Source organism: Pogoniulus pusillus, chromosome 36 (genome assembly GCF_015220805.1).
Source record: "Pogoniulus pusillus isolate bPogPus1 chromosome 36, bPogPus1.pri, whole genome shotgun sequence".
NCBI classification, from domain to species: Eukaryota; Metazoa; Chordata; class Aves; order Piciformes; family Lybiidae; genus Pogoniulus; species Pogoniulus pusillus.
Genome location: NC_087299.1, coordinates 3817557 through 3840480, shown reverse-complemented (window position 1 = coordinate 3840480; position 22924 = coordinate 3817557). Strand labels below are relative to the sequence as shown.

Below are 22924 nucleotides of genomic sequence, written 5' to 3'. Positions count from 1 at the left end.
GACTCCATGACATGGGAAACACAACCCCCAGCCCCACGGCATGCAGCGTGGCAGGTCCAGACCCTCAGCCCCACACCACACAGGGGGACTGTACCCTGCAGCAGGCAGGGAGGCTGCTCTGACCCCAGCCCCACACCACACAGGTGGACTGTACCCTGCAGCAGGCAGGGAGGCTGCTCTGACCCCAGCCCCACACCACACAGGGGGACTGTACCCTGCAGCAGGCGGGGAGGCTGCTCTGACCCCAGCCCCACACCACACAGGGGGACTGTACCCTGCAGCAGGTGGGGAGGCTGCTCTGACCCCAGCCACACACCACACAGGGGGACTGTACCCTACAGCAGGCGGGGAGGCTGCTCTGACCCCAGCCCCACAAGGAGCCTGTACCCTACAGCAGGCAGGGAAGTTGGCTCTGATCCCAGCCCCACACCACACAGGGGTCAGACCCCACAGAGGCACTGAGACTGCTCCTGACTCCAGCCCCACACCGCTCAGACAGGCACAGTCTGACCCCAGTCCCACACCGCTCAGACAGGCACAGCCTGGCCCCAGCCCCACACCGCTCAGACAGGCACAGCCTGACCCCAGCCCCACACCGCTCAGACAGGCACAGTCTGACCCCAGCCCCACACCGCTCAGACAGGCACAGTCGGGCCCCAGCCCCACACCGCTCAGACAGGCAGAGTCTGACCCCAGCCCCACACCGCTCAGACAGGCAGAGTCTGACCCCAGCCCCACACCGCTCAGACAGGCACAGCCTGGCCCCAGCCCCACACCGCTCAGACAGGCACAGCCTGGCCCCAGCCCCACACCGCTCAGACAGGCACAGTCTGACCCCAGCCTCACACTGCTCAGACAGGCACAGCCTGGCCCCAGCCCCACACCGCTCAGACAGGCACAGTTTGGCCCCAGCCCCACACCGCTCAGACAGGCACAGTCTGACCCCAGCCCCACACCGCTCAGACAGGCACAGCCTGACCCCAGCCCCACACCGCTCAGACAGGCACAGCCTGGCCCCAGCCCCACACTGCTCAGACACAGCCTGGCCCCAGCCCCACACCGCTCAGACAGGCACAGCCTGGCCCCAGCCCCTCAGCACCCAGGGGCCCTGCGCTGCCGCACCCATCACTCCCCCCCTCTCCTCTTCCTGTCCCCCCTTTATTCCGCCGGGCCGCGGCGCCGGAACTCGCCGCTCCCGGAACGCGGCGGCCGCGGGCTCGGTTCCCGCCGGCCGGGGCCGGCTCGGGGCGGGGGGGCCCTGCCGGCGCCTGCGCCCTGCCCGCGCCCGGCGCCATTGCTGCTGCTGCTGCCGGCGAGAGCGGCCCCAGCGCCCCCGGCCCGGACATGGCCACCGACTCCTGGGCCCTGGCCGTGGACGAGCAGGAGGCGGCGGCCGAGTCGGTGAGTTGGGGGAACGGGAAAGTGGGGGGGGGGAAGAGCGGCCCCGGGCGGGCTGTGAGCTGCGAGGTCCCCGGGGCTGCGCCGCCGCCGCCTCACGGCTGCCAGCCCGGAAAAACCCTTCCCGGCTCCCGCCTCCCTTCGCTGTTCTGCTGCATCGGAGGGGCAGGGAAAGGCTTGTCCTGAGCTCTTACCCTGGGGTCCTGCTGGCAGCTGCGCCTGGGGGGCGCCAGGGGTTAGGTGGATTTAACAGGGTCTGGGAGGAGGCGAAGAAGAGAGCCAGTGGCATCCTGGCCTGCATCGGGAGTGGTGTGGCCAGCAGGAGCAGGGAGGTCATTCTGCCCCTGTGCTCTGCACTGCTTAGACCACACCTTGAGTGCTGTGTTCAGTTCTGGGCCCCCCAGTTTAGGAGGGACATTGAGATGCTTGAGTGTGTCCAGAGAAAGGCAACGAGGCTGGGGAGAGGCCTTGAGCACAGCCCTACGAGGAGAGGCTGAGGGAGCTGGGATTGGTTAGCCTGGAGAAGAGGAGGCTCAGGGCAGACCTTATTGCTGTCTGCAACTACCTGAGGGGAGGTTGTGGCCAGGAGGAGGTTGCTCTCTTCTCTCAGGTGGCCAGCACCAGAACAAGAGGACACAGCCTCAGGCTGTGCCAGGGGAGATTTAGGCTGGAGGTGAGGAGAAAGTTCTTCCCTGAGAGAGTCATTGGACACTGGAATGGGCTGCCCGGGGAGGTGGTGGAGTCGCCGTCCCTGGAGCTGTTCAAGGCAGGACTGGACGTGGCACTTGGTGCCATGGTCTGGCCTTGAGCTCTGTGCTAAAGGGTTGGACTTGATGATCTGTGAGGTCTCTTCCAACCCTGATGATACTGTGATACTGTCTGGAAGCCTTGGTGGAAGAGCTCAGGTTGCACAGCTCTTGATTTAGTGTTGTTTGGGTTTGTTTTGTTTTTTTCCCTCACTTGCAGCTGAGCAGTTTACACCTGAAGGAGGAAAAACCCAAACTAGATGCCAATGGTGAGTTACAGCCTTCTTGTTGCTGTCTACAGCCACCTGAAGGGAGGCTGTAGCCAGGTGGGGTTGGGCTCTTCTGCAAAGCAACCAGCAACAGAACAAGGGGACACAGCCTCAAGCTGTGCTGGGGGATGGATGTTAAGAAGAAGTTGTTGGCAGAGAGAGTGATTGACATTGGAATGGGCTGCCCAGGGAGGTGGTGGAGTCTATGTGCCTGGAGGTGTTGCATCCAAGGCTGGCTGGGGCACTGAGTGCCATGGTGTGGTTGACTGGGCAGGGCTGGGTGCTAGGTTGGGCTGGAGGAGCTTGGAGCTCTCTTCCAACCTGGTTGATTCTATGATGAGGGTGTTGAAATGTTCCTCTGGTGGGTTTGGGTTGCTGTGGATGAAGTAGTTTCCCCATTAGTCCCAAGAATTTCCAGGAAAAGGGAAACACAAAGCTGAAATTAAACAGCAGCAGCCCTAAAGCATCTTTGTTTTCATTTAGGTGCTGTAATCAAGGCTGATGACAATGTGGAGAAGACAGAGGATGAGGAGAAGGGTAAGTGCTGCCTTGGGAAAGGCTTCCTCAAGGAATGCTGGAAAGGAATTAAGTTCTATATACTTAGGCTGCCTGTCTTATGTCCTGGGATGGATGATCCTGTGTCCTCCCCCAAGGGCTTAATAGTAAGACATGTCCTAACCCTTTTAAAGCCACTGAGTCCTGTAATAACTTGGGAGACTCCTGTATTAGAGTGGAGTAAGGGTACAGAGACTTCAGAGGCAGGGCTGGCTACAGGAGCAGTTGGTTCATAGAATGGTTTGGGTTGGAAGGGACCTTGAGGATCATCCAGTTCCAACCCCCCTGCGATAGGCAGGGACACCTCCCACTAGAACAGGTTGCTCAAGGCCTCATCCAACCTGCTCCTGAACACTTCCTGGGAGGTTGTGGGGTACAGAAGCACAGAATGTGATCTTTGATCACATTCTGTGCCCCACAACCCTCCCTGGGCAACCTGTGCCAGTGTCTCACCACCCTCACTGTAGAGAACCCTTTCCTAACATCCAGTTTCCATCTCCCCTCTGCCACTTCAAACCCATTCTTCCTTCTCCTGCCATTACCAGTCCTTGTCAATAGTCCCTCCCCAGCCCTCCTGTAGCCCACTTCAGATACTGGAAGGCCTCTCCAAGGTCTTCTGGAAGCCTTCTCCTCTCCAGGCTGAAGAGCCCCAACTCTTGTAGCCTTTCCTCATGGCAGAAGTGCTGCTGCAACCCTCTCAGCATCTTGGTGGCCTCCTCTGGACTGGCTCCAGTACTTCCATGTCCTTCTTGTGTTGGGGGCTGCAGAACTGCACACAGTGCCAGTATACCTGGATACCCTGGAGCTGGAATCCCTCTAGCAACACCAACTTGCTTTAGTTGCTGTTCAGAGCTAGGTGTTGGCTTTGCATCTTTGGGTGGCTTTAAAGCCAGGTTAGCAAAACCCCAAAGTGCAGGGGTTTAGCCTTCAGGTTTGATCTCACTTAGCCATTGCTGCTTTTCAGCCTTGGAATCTTTCCAAGTGCTGGTTTTGCTCAAAATGTCCTTAAAAAGAAGAAGAACACCTGAAAGTGTCTGCCCACAGGTCAGATAAAGCTGCAAGAGGTTTTGAACCCTGTCCTGCCATCCAGCTGGGTGCTAAGATATAACAGCTGGAAAGAAATTCTTTCCAGTGAGGGTAAGGAGACACTGGAACAAGTTGCCCAGAGAAGCTGTGGATGTCTCATCCCTGGGAGTGTTGAAGACCAGACTGGATGAGGCAACCTGGGCTAGTGGGAGGTGTCCCTGCCCATGGCAGGGGGTTGGAGATGGATGAGCTTTAAGGTCCCTTCCAGCCTAAACCTTTCTGTAGTTCTATGAACCTGAAATTAGCAGAGTTCTGTACTGGAGAAGATTCCCCTCAGATCAGTGCTCCCTTGGGTTTGATTTCCTGGGTATTAAATGTGTCTCTCTGGGATCTCTTGGGAGAATATTCCCTTTGAATCAGAGTTCCCTTGGGTTTGATTTCCTGGATATTAAATGTGGCTCTCTGGGATCTCCTGGGAGAAGATTCTCCTCTAATCAGAGCTCCTTTGGGTTTGATTTCCTGAATATTAAATGTGGCTCTCTGAGATCTCTTTGGAGAAGATTCCCCTCAAGTCAGTGCTCCCTTGGGTTTGATTTTCTGGATATTAAATGTGGCTCTCTGGGATCTCTTGGGAGAAGATTCCCCTTGAATCATAGCTCCTTTGGGTTTGATTTCCTGGATATTAAATGTGGCTCTCTGGGATCTCCTGGGAGAAGATTCCCCTCAAATCAGTGCTCTCTTGGGTTTGATTTCCTGGATATTAAATGTGGCTCTCTGGGATCTCCTGGGAGAAGATTCCCCTTGAATCAGAGCTCCCTTGGGTTTGATTTCCTGGATATTAAATGTGTCTCTGGGATCTCTTGGGAGAAGATTCCCCTTGAATCAGAGCTCCCTTGGGTTTGATTTCCTGGATATTAAACCTGGCTCTCTGGGATCTCTTGGGAGGTTCAGGGAGTTTGGGCTCTTCCCTGAGGTTGCTGTGTAAGAAGAGCATTTCAGCGCTTGGATGCCCCTTGTGCTTCCGACCTGGCTGGGTCAGGCTGTGTCTCAGTGGGGCAGGCTGTGATGTGCTTCTCCTTCCACCTCCTTTCCTGGCAGAGGACAGAGCTGCCCAGTCCCTGCTGAACAAGCTGATCCGCAGCAACCTGGTGGACACCACCAACCAAGTGGAGGTGCTGCAGAGGGACCCCACATCACCTCTCTACTCCGTCAAGTCTTTCGAGGAGCTGCGACTGTAAGTGCCTGCGGGGATGGGCCAGAGGCTCCTCTGCCCTGAGCTCTTAAAACCTGGGGAGGGAGATTTCATTTAAAGAGGCTCCCTCCTGACTCTCTTTTCCAGCCTACTCAGTGGTAGGGAGCCTCATTCTTGAACTCGGGGACAGCACTGACTCATTTTTGGTGAGGCTGCAGGAGCAGATGGGAGGTTTGGAGCTGATCAGAGATAGTTGGAGCCTTTCCTCACATCCCAGTAGATTCCCTGGCTTATAAGTGCAGAGGTTTCTGTTTCAAGTTACTGCAAATTGGCCATTAGTAAATCAGCCACCTCATTTACTGCTTTAATGCAAGGAGAGTTGAAGGGTTCCACCTCCACCAAGCCTATTTCCAATCCTGCTCTCTCTCATCAGCTCCTCTGCATTTTAACCTGTGGGTTTTGGTCTGGTGTGTGATAAGCTGGGTGGGGTGAGCAGAGGAGGAGGAGGAGGGCTGTCCTTCCCCACCATACTGGGTGATTTAATTGCAGAGTGAGCCCTTTTGCTGTATCAGAGGTGGTGTTTCACTACCAGCTCCCCAGCAGGACAGAAGAGACTCAGGCAGGTGCTTGGGAAACAAGGGATTAGGAGTTGGTTTCTTTGGCAGAAGTAATGAACACAACCATCCTCTTCCCTCTTCTGATGGCCCTGAAGCAGCAGTGAATAGCACAGAGGGAAAAGCTCATCTGGTTTCTGCCACTGGTGCTGGATTTATGCACTGGAGACACTTCTGGTGGTGGTATTTGTGAGAGACACTTCTGGTGTTAGTATTTGTGACCCTTTCTTCTGAATACTCCCAGCCATGGGGCTTTCCAAGCTGTATTTGAGACATGGTAGGTCTATATATCTCTTTCATGTGCTAAAGAAGCTGCCCTGCTGGGTTTGTTGTTGGTTACAAGGATCTAGAGCATAAGTCTTGTGAGCAGCAGCTGAGGGAGCTGGAGTTTGTTCAGCCTGGAGAAAAGGAGGCTGAGGGGAGACCTTTTGGCTCTCTGAACGGAAGGTTGGAGCCAGATGGGGGTTGGCCTCTTCTCCCAAGGAAGAAGAGATAGGACAAAAGGGAAAGGCCTCAAGTTGTCACAGGAGAGTTTTAGGTTGGACATGAAAAACAATTTCTTCCCTGAAAGGAAACCCTTCCAGGGATGGGGACTCCACCACTGCCCTGAGCAGCCTGTCCCTGGAGGGGTTTCAAAGCCATGGAGATGTGGTGCTAAAGGCCATGGTTTAGCAGCAGCCTTGGTAGTGCTGGGTTAATGGCTGGACTTGATGATCTTTAAAGCTCTTTTCCAGCCTACACAATTCTGTGCTCTCAGCTTTGTTGCAGTTCCACAGGGAAACCTGAGCTGGTGAGACTGTGACCTGTCAGGATATTGTTTCACTTGGTTATTGTTAGTGGTTGAACTCCTAACCAAAAAAGCCAAACCTTGTGCAGTGCCTGTTAGACTGGTTCTCATCTCTCAAAAGCCAAGTGGGTTAATGATGGGGGCAGGAGGATTCGTTGAGTCTTGAGTTTGTTAGGACTTGATGTGTCCTTGGCAACGACTGGGGCAGAGCAGCTCTGCACGTCCTGCCTGCTGGGCACCACAAGGTTATGTTTTCAAAGAGCTTTTGTTGCAGCCCTCTCTGAAAGTCACACAAGGTGTCTGAAAAGCTTCTTGTGCTGCATGAGAAGCTCTCCATGGGACTTGTTAGCTGCACTGACTTCTGAGCACCATCACAGCACTCCTGTAACCCTTGGTGGGGTCCTCAGCAAAGAGTTCTCTGGCACTGTAACCTGGGTTTGAGGTTGTTCTTGGATGTCTGTCTGCACAAAGGGCTGCTGAGAGTAGAAATGTGTCCTTAGGTGCTCATCAGCTGCTTTTTTCTCAACTCTTAGAGTGCTGATTTATAACTGGGGATTACCAAGTCCAGTCTGAGTGAAACTAAACTGAGCTTAACTAAACCAGGATTGCTCTCTCTGGTGTTATGATGTCACTTTGTGTGGCAGAACCCATCACAACTTGCTGAAGCCATAGAATCAGTCAGGGTTGGAAGGGACCACAAAGATCATCTATTTCCAACTCCCTTGCCATGGAGGGGATCTGATATTAGATCAGGCTGTCTAGAGCCTCATCCAGCCTGGCCTTAAACAGCTCCAGGGATGAGGCTTCCACCACCAGCCTGGGCAACTCCTTCCAATGTCTCACTACCCTCATGCTGAACAACTTCTTCCTAACATCCAATCTGCACCTCCCCATTTCTAGCTTTGTTCATTCCCCCCAGTCCTATCACTCCCTGACAGCCTAAAAAGTCTCCCCCCAGCTTCCTTGTAGCCCCTTTCAGATACTGAAAGGCCACAATAAGGTCACCTCTGAGCCTTCTCCTCTCCAGACTGAACAGCCCCAACTCCCTCAGTCTCTCCTCATAGCAGAGGTGCTGCAGCCCTCTGCTCATCTCTGGACACCTTCCAGCACCTCCATATCCCTCTTGTCCCAGGGACTCCAGAACTGGATGCAGTAGTTCAGGTGGGGTCTCATCAGTGTGGAGTTTAATGATGGTTTAATGATGCCCATGGCAGGGGAGTTGGAACTGGATGATCCTTGAGATCCCTTCCAATCTTGACAATTCTATGATGTCATGCTTCATTCTGTTCCTCCTGTGCTGAGCTTCTATGTCCTTTATTTGAGCCTTCAAGAGGTGATAATTTTGGAGCTGAGATTAGGTATAGCTGAGGGAAAGGGATTGGCCTGAAGGATGGGATTAATGCTCTGCTCCTGGGATTCCTGGGATTGCCTGGAAAGCTGCTTTAGGAGGAGGAGCTCAATGCTTGCTTCAGTGCTGTGGCACCTGGTTTTCCACACTGCTGTGAAGGGCTGATGTACTTATGGGTGGCTTTCTGCAAAGCTTCCTCTGCACATTTTCTGCTGGCACTTGTAGCTTCTGGGCACCAGTGGCACAGACACAGAAAGGGGCAGCTCTAGGCCTATAGCTGCAAGGATTTTTTTCCTTCTCACCTCATTTAGTGAGAAAACCAAATGTAATTTAATAGGTCATGGTAGGAAAACTCTTCTGTTTTCAGGAAACCACAGCTGCTGGAGGGAGTCTATGCCATGGGCTTCAACAGACCATCCAAGATCCAAGAGAATGCCCTGCCCATGATGCTGGCTGAGCCGTAAGTACACCTGCTGCCTGCTCCCCTCCACTCTCAGAAGGGTTTGAAGGATTTGGTGTGCTCTGAGCTCTGGAGAGGAGGATAGTGTCCAGTCAACACAGGAGGGATGTAGAACCTGCTGGAGTGGCTCCCAGAGGGCTGCAAAGATAATCAGAGGGCTGGAGCAGCTCTCTTATCGAGACAAAGAGTTGGGGTTATGCAGCCTGGAGAAAAGAGGGCTCCAGGGAGAGCTTAGAGCTGCATTTCAGTATCTGAAGGGACCTCCAGGCAGGCTGGGGAGGGACTGTTCAGAAGGGCCTGTAGGGATAGGAAGAGGGGCAATGGTTTGAAACTGGAGCAGGGCAGACTGAGGTTGGATATTGGGAGGAAGTTCTGCACAGTGAGGGTGGGGACACACTGGAACAGGTTGTCCAGGGCTGTGCCTGAGGCCCCATCCCTGGAGACATTCAAGATCAGAGTTGCTGTGTCCCTGTGCAGCCTGCTCGAGTTGGAGGTGTCCCTGCTGCCTGCAGAGGGGTTGGACAAGATGACCTTTGAGAGTCCCTTCCAAGCCCCTGCAGCCTGTGAGTGCTGGTGGGGGGAGCTGTCCAGGCTGTGCTGAACAAGTTCCCATGCCATGGCGTTTCTGTGGTCACAAACTGAGTGACAGCAGCCTTGGATTTGGCCTCTTCCTGGGGCTGGTAACACCTGGTGCCACTGAGGTCAATCCCAGATTCCCAGAGGAGTCAGGAGGCTGCTGCATTAACCCTGGGAGGTGGGAGCAGGGTGCTGCCTCTCTGGCTGCTTTTCCCCTGCACCCCTGAGCTGCAGCCTGTGAAGACACCAGGGGGAGATGTGCAAAAGTACTGACAGGTAACTGCAGCTTTCCTCCAGATCTCTGTATCAGGAGGTGCTGGAAGAGGGCAGAAATCAACTTCTGCCTTGTGGAGTGGAGCTGAGCACCAGTCCAGAGCAGTGGTAGATCTGAAAGGTGTTAAAATGCCTCTGGCTGAGTTTTGTCCATCCTTCAACCCCATGATGATGTTATCTGGGTGGTCCATCTGTTGAGCTCATGTCTCCTGTGTGTTCTGCAGCCCACAGAACTTGATTGCACAGTCTCAGTCTGGTACTGGCAAGACAGCTGCCTTTGTCCTGGCCATGCTCAGCCGTGTGGAGCCTGGCAACAAGTACCCACAGGTGATGCTTCTGCTTTGGGATTGTCTTGGGGGGGCTTCACAGTGGGGCAGGGAAGAGGCTGAGACCTTTGATAGTCAATTCATAGCTTGATGAACCCATCTCTGTAAAGTGCTGAGCAGGGGGTGGGGACTTGGGGCTCTCTCAGAATGCAAAAGGCAAGGGTTTGGTAGCAGCAGGCAATCACAGAATCTTTTAGGTTGGAAAAGCCTTTCAGGATCATCAGCTTGTTCCTGCCAGTCCTGTCCCTGCATCACTCAGGGTGACACTGCTCTGTGAGGAGCTGGATCAGGAGAATTACCATTCTCAGAGGAATTAAATCAGAGCAATGTTGTGGGCTGCAGGGGGTTGACTAAGTGGAATTTGGGATGTAAGAGAAGAGATCTGTGACAGGAGAGCAGAAATTCCAAGGAGTCATAGAGTCATTAAGGCTGGAGAAGACCTCCAAGGTGATCAAGTCCAATTGTTAACACAGCACTGCCAAGTCCACCACTAAGACATGTCCCTCAGCACCACACCCAGACCTTTTTTGAGCCCTTGCAGGGATAGTGATGCCCTGGACAGCCCAGAAAGGGCTTTGTAACCCAATCCCCTTAGGAGATAGTTGAGCAGGGGAGAATTCTTCCCTGACAAAATGCCATTCTTACCTCTTAGCCTAACTGCAGGCATTGGGTTCCTTGTCACTCCTGCCCCCTGGCAGAGGATCTGCATTCTGGGGCCTGAGAAGCAGAACTGGCTGCAGTAGGGCAGCAACTTAGCAACTCATTCCTCTGCTTTCAGGCTCTCAGAACCAGTTCAGCTGCTCCTGTCTTAGCCTTCAGGAAAGCTTCAGCAATAAAGACATTTCAAAGCTAGTGTTGCTGAGGACCCTGACACCTCCAACATGTTGTCCTTCTGTCCCTCCAGTGTTTGTGCCTTTCCCCAACCTATGAGCTGGCTCTTCAGACAGGAAAAGTCATTGAGCAGATGGGGAAGTTCTATCCGGAGCTGAAACTGGCCTACGCTGTCCGAGGCAACAAATGTGAGTGAGCCAAAAGCATCACCAGGCTGTGACTCAGGCACTTGACTGTCTGTCGTGGTACAGAGCAGCTGGGTGGTGAGAGAGCCTTCTGCAGAGTGTTTTGCTGGCAGTGCAGCCATCTCCTGACCGCCTTCTTTTCTGTCTTGGCAGTGGAGAGAGGCCAGAAGATCTCGGAGCAGATCGTGATCGGCACGCCCGGCACGGTGCTGGATTGGTGTTCCAAGCTCAAATTCATAGACCCCAAGAAAATCAAAGTCTTTGTTTTGGATGAGGCTGATGTGATGATAGCAACCCAGGGCCATCAGGACCAGAGCATCCGCATTCAGAGGTAAGGGCTCTGGGGGGACACTGGCACAGGTTGCCCAGGGAGGTGGTACATGTCCTGTCTGTGGTTCTGGGGTTGCGTCTGGAGAGGAGAAGGCTCTTGAGACCTTCTCATGGCCTTCCAGTGCCTGAGGAGAAAGTTCTTCCCTGAGAGAGTCATTGGACACTGGAATGGGCTGCCCGGGGAGGTGGTGGAGTCGCCGTCCCTGGAGCTGTTCAAGGCAGGACTGGACGTGGCACTTGGTGCCATGGTCTGGCCTTGAGCTCTGTGCTAAAGGGTTGGACTTGATGATCTGTGAGGTCTCTTCCAACCTTGGTGATACTGTGACACTGTGACTTTTTAGGCTGTCAGGTAGTGATAGGACATGGGGGAATGGAGCCAAACTAGAAGTAGGGAGAGGCAGATTGGATGTTAGGAAGAAGTTCTTCAGCATGAGGGTGGTGAGACACTGGAAGGGGTTGCTCAGGGAGGTGGTGGAAGCCTCATCCCTGGAAGTATCACAGTATCACAGTATCATCAGGGTTGGAAGAGACCTCACAGATCATCAAGTCCAACCCTTTACCACAGAGCTTCCAACCTTGCCTTGAACAGCTCCAGGGACGGCGACTCCACCACCTCCCCGGGCAGCCCATTCCAGTGTCCAATGACTCTCTCAGGGAAGAACTTTCTCCTCACCTCCAGCCTAAATCTCCCCTGGCACAGCCTGAGGCTGTTTTTAAGGCCAAGCTGGATGTGATTCTGAGCAACTTGATCATAGTGTGAGGTATCCCTGCCTATGGCAGGGAGGTTGGAGCTGGCTGATCCTTGAGGTCCCTTTCCAACCCTGACAATTCTGTGATTCTGTGTCACTCAGAGCATCATTAAGGTTGGATCATCAGGTCCAACCCTTCTACCCAACACCTCCATGCCCACTAAGTACCACATCTACTCATTTCTTGAACACCTCCAGGGGTAGGGCCTGCAGCACCTCTCTGGGCAGCCTGTTCCAATGCCTGACCACTCTTGCAGCAAAGAAATTCTTCCTAATCTCCAACCTAAACCTCTCCTGGCACCACTTGAGGCCATTTCCTCTCGTCCTTACTGCCTGAGGGGGTTTCTGTTTCTTTGGCTGTGTGGAGGGACAGCAGGGCTGGCTTCTTGACTGGTGTCTTCACTGCTAAAGCAACAAGATTAAACTGATATATTTAGCTCTAATCTAAGTGGTTAACAGAGGCAGAGTGTCAGGGGATGAGAAGCAGTTTTCTTTTCTTACAGAATAAAAAAAGCCTGTCCCTGGCTTGATTTGTTTCTCAGAATTGAGGACTGGATCCTTCTGCTCTAGGTGGTGTAAGCTGAGCATTAATTCCTTCCAGCCACCAAAAGAACTACTTCTGGGGGGTTATCATTCTGCTTTGCTCATGGCATCATGGTGGTGGTGAGGATTTTAGAAGTCTTTTCCAAGCCAAACAATTCTTTCATTCTCTGCTCCATGTGAACCCTGTTTGCTTTGCTGTCTCTTGCAGAATGCTCCCCAGAGACTGTCAGATGCTTCTGTTCTCAGCCACTTTTGAGGATTCAGTGTGGAAATTTGCTCAGAAAGTTGTTCCAGACCCAAACATCATCAAACTGAAGCGAGAGGAGGAGACTCTGGACACTATAAAGCAGTACTATGTCCTGTGCAATAACAGAGATGAGAAGTTCCAGGCTCTCTGTAACATCTACGGTGCCATCACCATTGCCCAGGCCATGATCTTCTGCCATGTGAGTCCTTCCTGGGGAGCATTAGTGCCTGAAAAGTGGCTTTGGAGAGAGAAACCAAGAAGATGAATTCCCCTTTTAGCTTCTTTTGGCTCCTCTGTGAGGAACTCTTGAAGGACACAGAGGTGTTGGATTGAGGAGGTCACAAGGATGATCCAAGGGCTGGAGGAGCTCTGCTGTAGGCACAGGCTGAGGGAGCTGGAGGTGTGCAGCCTGGAGAGGAGAAGACTCCAGGGGGACCTTAGAGCTGCCTGCCAGTGCCTGAAGGGATCCTGCAGGAAGGCTGCAGAGGGACTTTTGCTGAGGGTGTCTGGAGACAGGATCAGGTGGAATGATTTGAAGCTGAGGCAGAGCAGGGCTAGACTGGAGCTGAGGAAGAAGTTCTTCAGTGTGATGGTAGTGAGACAGTGGAACAGGCTGCCCAGGGAGGTTGTGGATGCCTCATTCCTGGTGGTGTTCAAGGCCAGGTTGGATGAGGCCTTGAGCACCCAAGTCTAGCTGAGAGGTGTCTCTGCCCTTGGCAGGGAGGTTGGAGTGGATGATCTCTGAGGTGACTTCCAACCCAAGCTGTTCAATCAAATCCTGAGAGCCACAATAGGCAGAGCAGGTTTAGTTTCTCTGGGGTTTGACCATTCAGGTTGTTTTTGTTCTTGGTTTCTCTGAAAGCAAGCTCAGAGGAATGCAGTTTTCCAGAAGAAATTATTGTTGAGGACTCTGAAAAAAAGAACAAACTCTCAAAGATGCAAAATGAATGAAAACAGGACAGAGAGAGGGAGGGGAAGTCTGATGCACAACTTCTCTTGGGATTCTGTAGTTGCTGATCCACTCCTGGGAATCACTCTGAGCCTTTCATTTCTTTCTGGAAGCCACCACACCAACTCTGAGTTAAAACCCAGTGCTGACAGCAGCAGAACAGCCATGTGAAGCTAGCTCAGGCAGGGTAAAACCTCTGTTTGGAGTTTGTTGTGGCTGTCTGCTCAAGATGTGATCATATCAGACATAGCTTGAGCTCTAAAAAACCATCCTAATGGTAAACTGTTTAGTTCAAGCCTACATGGAGCCTCTGCTGGATTTCCCAACTAGGTTGAGCCCTAACCCTGACATTTCCAAGCTGAGTGGTTTTGTTTACTTGATGCTGCTTGGGAGTTTTCAGTCTCTAGATATAATCCCTCAGAGTGAAAGCTGAGGAGCAGAGCACAAAGAAAAGATGTCCTTTGAGGAAGGGTTCCTGGGTGGCTGAGGAACCTTTTCCTAGTTCTGCTAAGAGAGCTGGGAGCAGAGTTTGTAAAGCAGCAGGACTGAGCAGAGCACTCAGAGCTGTTTGCTTTGGAGATGTGAAAACTGAGCAGCCACACAGCCTCCAGTCAACCCCAGAATTAGACAGTCATAGGATGGGTTGGTTTGGAAAAGCCTTTAAAGATCATCCAGTTCCAACCCCCCTGCCACAAGCAGGGACACCTTCCACTAGAGCAGCTTGCTCAAGGCCTCATCCAACCTGGCTTTCAACACTTCCAGGCTTGGAGCCTTCACAGCTTCTTTGGGCAGCCAGTTCCAGTGCCTCACCACCCTCATGGGGAAGATTCTCTTCCTCAAGTCTCAGCTTCTTCCAGCTTGAAGCCATCAATCCTCATCCTGTCACTCCATGACTTTGTCAGAAGTCCCTCCCCAGCTCTCCTGTAGCCCACTCCAGGTCCTGGCAGGCTGCTTTAAGGTCTCCCCAGAGCCTTCTCCAGGCTGAACAGCCCCAACTCTCTCAGCCTGGCCTCACAGCAGAGGTACTCCAGTCCCCTGAACATCTTCATGGTCTCTTTTGGACCCACTCTAACAGTTCCATGTCCTCCTTGTCTTGGGGGGACCCAGAGCTGGCCCCAGCAATGCAGGAGGAGTCAGAGCAGAGGGGCAGAATCCTCTCCCTGCCTCTACTGCCGATGCTGCTGGGGATCAGGACAGGGTTGGTTTCTGGGCTGCAAGTGCACGGTGCCAGCTCAGGAGAGGCTGCTTCTTGCTGCATTAAAGCTCCCTGTCAGAGCTGGGCCTCACTTTGTGTTCCAGACTCGGAAGACAGCAAACTGGCTGGCAGCAGAGCTTTCCAAGGAAGGCCATCAGGTGGCATTGCTCAGTGGGGAGATGATGGTGGAGCAGAGAGCTGCTGTCATCGAGCGCTTCCGAGAGGGCAAGGAGAAGGTGCTGGTGACCACCAACGTCTGTGCCAGAGGTAGGACACAGCTGGGGCTGGGGAGGGGCAGGAGCAGCCAGTCCCAACGCTGCAGCTGCCTTTGGAATGAGTTCATATCCTCAGACATTCCAATCTGGACAAATCAGAGTCCTTCAAGTAATTCCTGGACCTCTGGGCATAGAGAGGTGCCTGTGGTAAACACAGGATTGCTCGAGATGAAAAGTTCATCCTGTGAGGAATTCTGGCATCAAAGTCTGGCTTGGACCTCTGACCCTCAAGGTTTAGAATAAACAAGTGCTGAAGTATGGAAAAGTCCTGAACTCCAGCTGGAATTTGTGTTGCAATTTGACATCCTAGGACAGTTAAGACAGCAAAGCACTTGGGGAACAGAAAAACAGCTTTGGAGAGGAGGAGTTCCCAAACGATGGAACTGAAGCATAAGGGGTTGGAGGGACCTCTGGAGATGGAGTCCAACCCTCCTGCCAAGGCAGGGTCACCTAGAGAAGGTCAAACAGGAACGTGCCCAGGTGGGTTTGGAATATCTCCAGACATGGTGACTCCATCACCTCTCTGAGCAGACTGCTCCAGAGCTCCACCACCCTTAAGTTAAAGGTTCCCCCTGATGTTTAGATGGAACTTCTTGTGGCCAAGTTCGTGCCTGTTGCCCCTTTTCCTGTCACTGGGCACCACTGGCAAAAGCCTGGTCCCATTCTCCTGACACCCACCCTTGAAGTACTGCTCAGCATTGCTGAAATTCCCTCTCAGGCTGCTCTTTTCCAGGCCAAGCAGCCCAAATTCCCTCAGCCTTTCTTCCTCACAGAGATGTTCACAGGATGTTAGGGGTGGGAAGGGACCCAAGGAGATCATCGAGTCCAGTGCCTTTGCCAGAGCAGGACAATGCTATCTAACAAAGATCACACAGGAACACATCCAGGCAGGCCTTGAAAGGCTCCAGAGAAGGAGACTCCACAGCCTCTCTGGGCAGCCTGTGCCAGGGCTCTGGGACCCTTACAGGAAAGAAGTTCCCCCTCGTGTTGAGCTGGAACCTCCTGTGCTGCAGCTTCCATCCACTGCTGCTTGTCCTGTCCCAGGGAGCAGTGAGCAGAGCCTGTCCCCTCCCACGACCAGCCCTCAAATAGTTATAAACATTTATCAAATCCCCTCTCAGTCTTCTCTTTTCCAGACTAAAATGTCCCAAGTCCCTCAGCCTCTCCTCCTCAGGCAGTGCTGCAGTCCCCTCATCATCCTCGTAGCCCTGCGCTGGACCCTCTGCAGCAGATCCCTGTCCCTCTGAAACTGGGGAGCCCCAAACTGATCACAGTATTCCAGTATGCTGCAGTCCCCTCAGCATCTTTGCAGCCTTTTGCTGTACCCTGTCCAGCCAGTCCCTGTCCTTGAGCTGGACACAGGACTCCAGATGTGGCCTCAGTAGGGCAGAGTAGAGGGGGAGGAGAACCTCCCTTGACCTGCTGACCACATTCTTGTTGCGCCCCAGGCTGCCGATTGCCTTCTTAAGCACAAGGACACATCCTGCAGCTTAAAGCATCTTCAGTGGCTGTCTCAGTGGAGTGCTCTGGTGTAACACCCCAGCAGTTCTTATTTCAGAGTGCCCTGTAAGGATCCATTGTGGAGTTTGGCTTTTAGCCCTCTGCTCACCATGGAGGCAGCCACCTGGTAGCTCTGAAAGCCGCTATGGGAATTCCACTGCTGGGTAGCCTGGGCATGGGGGCCAGGCTGGAGGCTGGAGGTGAGCTGGTCCTACTGTGAAGATGTTCTAGTGCAGTTGTGTGATCTGATGCTCTCTTCTGAGCAGGGATTGACGTGGAGCAGGTCTCTGTGGTGATCAATTTTGACCTTCCTGTGGATAAAGATGGCAATCCAGACAACGAGACCTATCTGCACCGGATCGGGCGTACAGGGCGCTTCGGCAAGCGAGGACTGGCCATCAACATGGTGGACAGCAAGCACAGCATGAACATCCTCAACAGAATCCAGGAACATTTCAGTATGTACCCTCAGAATGCCTTCTGCTTCCAAACTTTGCACCTGATGCCTGCAGAATTTAGCCTTGCTGGGTACTGAGCTTTAAACTGCCCGCAGCAGAGCGCAGCGGCTCTGCTTTGATGGCTCTTAGGCTTCTGAGCTGCTGCACATCAGCAGAAATCAGTTGAGTTGTTTGTTCTCTGCCTGCCTGGACAGTCCAGAGGTGGGTAATGTGAGCACCTGGAGCTTTCCAAGTTGTATCTTGTAGTTTTAAAGCCTGAGTGAAGAGTCCATGGAATCACAGATTTGTTTGGGTTGGAAAAGATCTTTAATATCCTTGAGTCCAACCCAACAGTGCCAGGTCACCACTAAACTGTGGCCCTCAGCACCACAGCTGTGTGGTTTTTAAACCCCTCCAGGAATGGGGACTCCACCTGGGCAGCCTGTTCCAGGACTTGGCAACCTTATTGGGGAAGAAATTGTTCCCCTTATCCAAACTCAACCTCCCCTGGTGCAACTTGAGCCTCTTGTCCTGTTGCTGCTTCCTTGGGAGACCAACACCCACCTGGCTCTGACTACTTTTCAGGGAGCTGTAGAGAGCCAGAAGGTCTCCCCTTAGCCTCCTTTTCTACAGGCCAACACTCACAGTTCCCTCAGCTGCTCCTCGCTGATTTGTTTATAGACTGGTAGAATGGTTTGGGTTGGAGGGGCCTTAAAGACCATCCAGTTCCAATTTTGATTGCACCAGCACTGATGAAACTGCACCTGACTGCTGCTCACCACCCCAGACCAAGTCAGAAGGGAACAGTCACTGGAGATGTTCCCCCTTTGGCCGGTGATGCCAGAGGGGAAGCAGGTCCTGAGGAGGGCAGTGACGCTGGGAAAGGGCCTGGAGAATAAATCTGATGAGGAGCAACTGAGGGAGCTGGGGATGGTTAGTGTGAAACAGGAGGCTAAGGGCAGAAGATGAGCTCTGATTTAGAGCTGGACCAGCACCATCCACCCTTGGTTCATGGTGGGAGAGAAGATCAGCTCTGATTTAGAGCTGGACCAGCACCATTCACCCTTGGTTCATGGTGGGAGAGAGATCCTGAAAGGCCACAGTAAGGTCACCTCAGAGCCTCCTCTTCTCCAGACTGCACAGCCCCAACTCTTCCACTCTGTCCTCATAGCAGAGCTGCTCCAGCAACTGATCTTGTGGATCAGCTCTGATTTAGAGCTGGACCAGCACCATCCACCCTTGGTTTATGGTGAGAGAAGATCAGCTCTGATTTAGAGCTGGACCAGCACCATCCACCCTTGGTTCATGGTGGGAGAGAGATTCTGAAAGGCCACAGTAAGGTCACCTCAGAGCCTCCTCTTCTCCAGACTGCACAGCCCCAACTCTTCCACTCTGTCCTCATAACAGAGCTGCTCCAGCAACTGATCTTGTGGATCAGCTCTGATTTAGAGCTGGACCAGCACCATCCACCCTTGGTTTATGGTGGGAGAGAAGATCAGCTCTGATTTAGAGCTGGACCAGCACCATCCACCCTTGGTTCATGGTGGGAGAGAGATTCTGAAAGGCCACAGTAAGGTCACCTCAGAGCCTCCTCTTCTCCAGACTGCACAGCCCCAACTCTTCCACTCTGTCCTCATAACAGAGCTGCTCCAGCAACTGATCTTGTGGATCAGCTCTGATTTAGAGCTGGACCAGCACCATCCACCCTTGGTTTATGGTGAGAGAAGATCAGCTCTGATTTAGAGCTGGACCAGCACCATCCACCCTCGGTTTATGGTGAGAGAAGATCAGCTCTGATTTAGAGCTGGACCAGCACCATCCACCCTCGGTTTATGGTGAGAGAAGATCAGCTCTGATTTAGAGCTGGACCAGCACCATCCACCCTTGGTTCATGGTGAGAGAGAAGATCAGCTCTGATTTAGAGCTGGACCAGCACCATTCACCCTTGGTTCATGGTGAGAGAAGATCAGCTCTGATTTAGAGCTGGACCAGCACCATCCACCCTCGGTTTATGGTGGGAGAGAAGATCAGCTCTGATTTAGAGCTGGACCAGCACCATTCACCCTTGGTTCATGGTGGGAGAGAGATCCTGAAAGGCCACATTAAGGTCACCTCAAAGCCTCCTCTTCTCCAGGAATCCAACTTGAACTTCTCCTCTCTTTTTTTTTTTGTTGTTGTTTTGCTTTTTCTTTCTCTCCCCAGACAAAAAGATAAACAAATTGGATACCGACGACTTGGATGAAATTGAGAAGATAACTAACTGAAGCCCAGCTGCTGGCACTGGAAGCTCTCCCATTCCAATTGGATCAGTGTTGGGATTGGCACCGCCGCTCAGCTAAGTTTCCCCCCCCCCAACAACAACAACAACAACGAAAGGACCTTTTTTTGAGTACACCAAAATTACCTCATTTCCAAATTACAGTTGGGACTTTCAAATTGTGCAACGGTGGGGGAAAGAAGAGGAGATGTTTACAGAAGCTTTGAACATTTCTTAGTTTTAGCCTTAAAATAGTGGGGGGGGGGGGGGGGGAAAGGACAACAAAAAAAACCCTTCTTTTGTTTGGTTGGATTCTATAGACACTTGCCAAAAAAAAAACCCAACCCCAACCCAATCCCAAACAAACCAAAAGGGCAAGAGGTAATTCTCTCCAATTTTAAACCCCCCCAAATTAATTGCCTTTTAATTGGAGGAAGGTTCAGCATTAACCTCATCAGTTAAAATCCAGCAGATAATGAAGTAGAGAATCAAACCCCCTCAATCAAGGCAGCTGATTTTTGGCTAAGTACTCGACTTGTACAAAAGACTCCTTCGCTCTGGCGCTCCCCTCAAGCTCTTTTAAGCCTCATTTTTCTGGGCTTCCTGATGGATACTTTTGTCTTTTCCCCTGCTTTTCCTTAGGTAGATTGTCCCAGGGATGTCTCCTGCTGACAAAACACAGGTGCCACCTTGGGGTTTTTTTTGCTGGGCAGTGTTTTTCTTTGTTCCTATGTTCCTCCACTGAACAGGGCTTCAGGTCCTGCTCTAGGAGTCGAACTGAAGCCTTGAGTGAAGGGTGGGTGGGGAAGGGCAGGATGGAGGGAACTGTGCTAATTAATTGTGTGGTAAATTCACCTCCAGAAAATGCTAATCACTGGTGAAGTTGGGGGGAGAGGGGTGGAGTGGGTTGGTCTCCTTTCAGCCAGGTGGTGCCAGTTCTAAGATGCTGCTGGGTGAAGCTTTGTGTGAATAATGTCCAGATCTGCTTGGGCTTCAGCCATCAGGAACAGGAAGAAAACTGAACAAATAAACCATAATAGTAATCATGATAGCTCCTACTGACCAAAAACCCACCTGGACAACACCAAAACTGACCTGGTACAGCATCTTTTGAGTTCATGTTGCTCAGCCAAAACGCAGAGGGGAAGCTGCTCCTTCTAGTCCCTTGCCCTCAGGGTGATCCTTGCCAGGAGGAGGAGGAATGATCCACATCTCCTGTCCCTGGGCTGTTAGGAAGGATCCATCCTTCCTGTGCCAGGGCTGTTGGGAAGGATCCATGCCTCTTGTCCCCAGGCTGTGAGGAAGGCTGTCAGGAAGGATCCATCCTTCCTGATTCAGGTCTGTCAGGAAGGATCCATGCTTCTTGTCCCCAGGCTGTCGGGAAGGATCCATCCTTTCTGTTTCTGGTCTGTCAGGAAGGATCCATGCCTCTTGTCCCCAGGCTGTTGGGAAGGATCCATCCATCCTGTTTCAGGTCTGCCAGGAAGGATCCATCCTTTCTGTTTCAGGTCTGTCAGGAAGGATCCATGCTTCTTGTCTCCAGGCTGTTGGGAAGGATCCATCCTTTCTGTTTCTGGTCTGTCAGGAAGGATCCATGCTTCTTGTCCCCAGGCTGTTGGGAAGGATCCATCCTTTGTTTCAGGTCTGCCAGGAAGGATCCATCCTTCCTGTTTCAGGTCTGTCAGGAAGGATCCATCCTTCCTGTTTCAGGTCTGTCAGGAAGGATCCATCCTTCCTGTTTCAGGTCTGCCAGGAAGGATCCATCCTTCCTATCCCCAGTCTCTTGGCTCTGCTGGAACCACTCCTGTGCAGAGCCACAAGCCTGTGGGTTCTTCCTCAGCTTAAGTTTCCAGGAGAAGGAGGTTGTTAACTCCAGCAGAGCTATTTTTGTTTTGGGAGAGCAGGGGTGGGGGGGGAGGAAAAAAGGGACAGAACTTGAGGCAGCCATCAGCCCACACCACTGGGTGCAGGAATCACTTCTAAAAGCTCGTGTGGAAATTCCAACTGGGGATTTTTCTCTTTGCAATTTTGGCCATCAGATTCTATTCCAAGCTAGAAAAAAAAATGAATCCTTTTACCAAGTACAAGAAAAAAAAAAAAGAGGCAAAATAATAATAATAATAAAAAGGTTTCATTTAAAATGTACCTAAAATTTTAGGCTGAATAAAACACCCAAAAAAAAATTCGTGCACCCTTTTAGCAATTTGTACAAAGGCTTTAATGAAGAAAAGGTTAAAAAAAAAGACCAAAAAAAAGGGGAAAAAAAAAACAAAAAGGAAGAAAAACAACAAAAAAAAAGGAAAACTCAAAAAGCATCTTTTGTATTCTGGGGTGTATCTATTTTTATTCTGTTGGCAACCTATTTAAAAGTGGCAGGTGATGAGTGAGTGCTTGAGGGGTGAGTGGCAGACGTTGTTTTTGGTCAGCTGCTTTTGAGGGTACAGCTGAATGGACCTGGTGGCAGCAGAGAATTGGGTTGGAATTGTCAGGAAAACAAAAAGCTGCTGCTGCTGCCTCTGTGTGCTGTTTCTAATGGACTTTTAATTGGAATAAAGAACACATCCTGAACGTGGCCTTTGCTTGCTTCTTCCCTCCGTGCTGCCGCCGCTTTGTTTCGTGGAGTCTCGGCGTGCTTGGGCTTGGGAAGGACTTCTGGAGAACATCCAGACCAAACCCCACTGCTAAAGCAGGGCATCCGTAGCAGCTTGCCCAGGAGAATGAGGGCCAGGGTGGGGGTTGGAAGCTTCCTTGCGACGGGAGAGCTTCCCTGCGACGGGAGAGTTCACACAACAGGAGAGCTTCCCCACCACGGGAGAGCTTCCCCGCACTGGGAGAGCTTCCCTGCGACGGGAGAGTCCACACAACAGGAGAGCTTCCCTGAGACGGAAGAGCTTCCCCGCACTGGGAGAGCTTCCCTGCAACGGAAGAGTCCACACAACAGGAGAGCTTCCCCACCACGGGGGAGTCCACACAACAGGAGAGCTTCCCCAGACCGGGAGAGCTTCCCCGGACCGGGAGAGTCCACACAACAGGAGAGCTTCCCTGCCACGGGAAAGCTTCCCCACCCCGGGGGAGTCCACACAACAGGAGAGCTTCCCTGCACTGGGCGAGCTTCCCCACCACGGGGGAGTCCACACAACAGGAGAGCTTCCCCGCACTGGGAGAGCTTCCCTGCGACGGGAGAGGAGAGCTCCCTGCACCAGGAGAGCTTCCCTGCGACAGGAGAGTCCCAACAACAGGAGCGTTCCCCACAGTGGGGAGTTGCAGGAGCTCTCCCCGTTGCGGGGAGCTCTTCCACAACTAGGGGTTGGAGGGGACTTCACAACCTCTCTGGGCAGCACCCTCACACCAAAGAGGTTTCTCCTGCTCAGATGGGACCTCCTGGGTGCCCAGTTTGTGCCCACTGCCCTTTGTCTTGCCCCTAGGCATCACTGACAAGAGTCTGGCCCCAGACTCTTGCCCCCCACCCTTTAGCTCTTGCTGAGCATTGCTCAGATCCTCTCTGGGGCTGTTCTTCTGCAGGCTCAAAAGCCCCAGGGCTCTCAGCCCTTTGTTCCTCACAGAGATGCTCCAGGCCTCTCAGCATCTTTGGAGCCTCCACTGGGCTTCCTCTAGTACCTCCCTGGGCCTTGAACTGGGGAGGCCAGAACTGGTCCAAACAAATGAGGTCATTGTCTCTTGTGCTGCACTTGCAGAGCTCCCCTATGTCCCCTGCACTGTGTTGGGCAAGAAGAGAAGCAGGGAAGAAGTGAGGTCTCCTCCCTCTGCTGGCCTAGAGCAAGCCTTGATGTGGTTTGTGGAAAAGGAAGCAATCAAAAGGAGCATCCCTGGAGGTGCTGTTGGCCTGGGGGAGCTG

The 22924-nt window shown here is 52.6% G+C and overlaps 1 protein-coding gene across 1 annotated transcript; it reads left to right on the top strand.

Annotated features, from left to right (window-relative positions):
* The first annotated feature begins 1274 nt into the window (after window positions 1–1274).
* On the top strand, window positions 1275–21636 carry LOC135190440 (ATP-dependent RNA helicase DDX19B). Its single transcript, XM_064171827.1, has 12 exons — window positions 1275–1401; window positions 2365–2413; window positions 2897–2950; window positions 5093–5228; window positions 8303–8395; window positions 9469–9571; window positions 10475–10589; window positions 10740–10917; window positions 12417–12654; window positions 14704–14866; window positions 16641–16832; window positions 19014–21636. The coding sequence occupies exons 1-12, from the start codon at window positions 1345–1347 to the stop codon at window positions 19073–19075; spliced, it is 1440 nt and encodes a 479-aa protein (XP_064027897.1). The 5' UTR covers window positions 1275–1344; the 3' UTR covers window positions 19076–21636.
* The last annotated feature ends 1288 nt before the right edge of the window (window positions 21637–22924 follow it).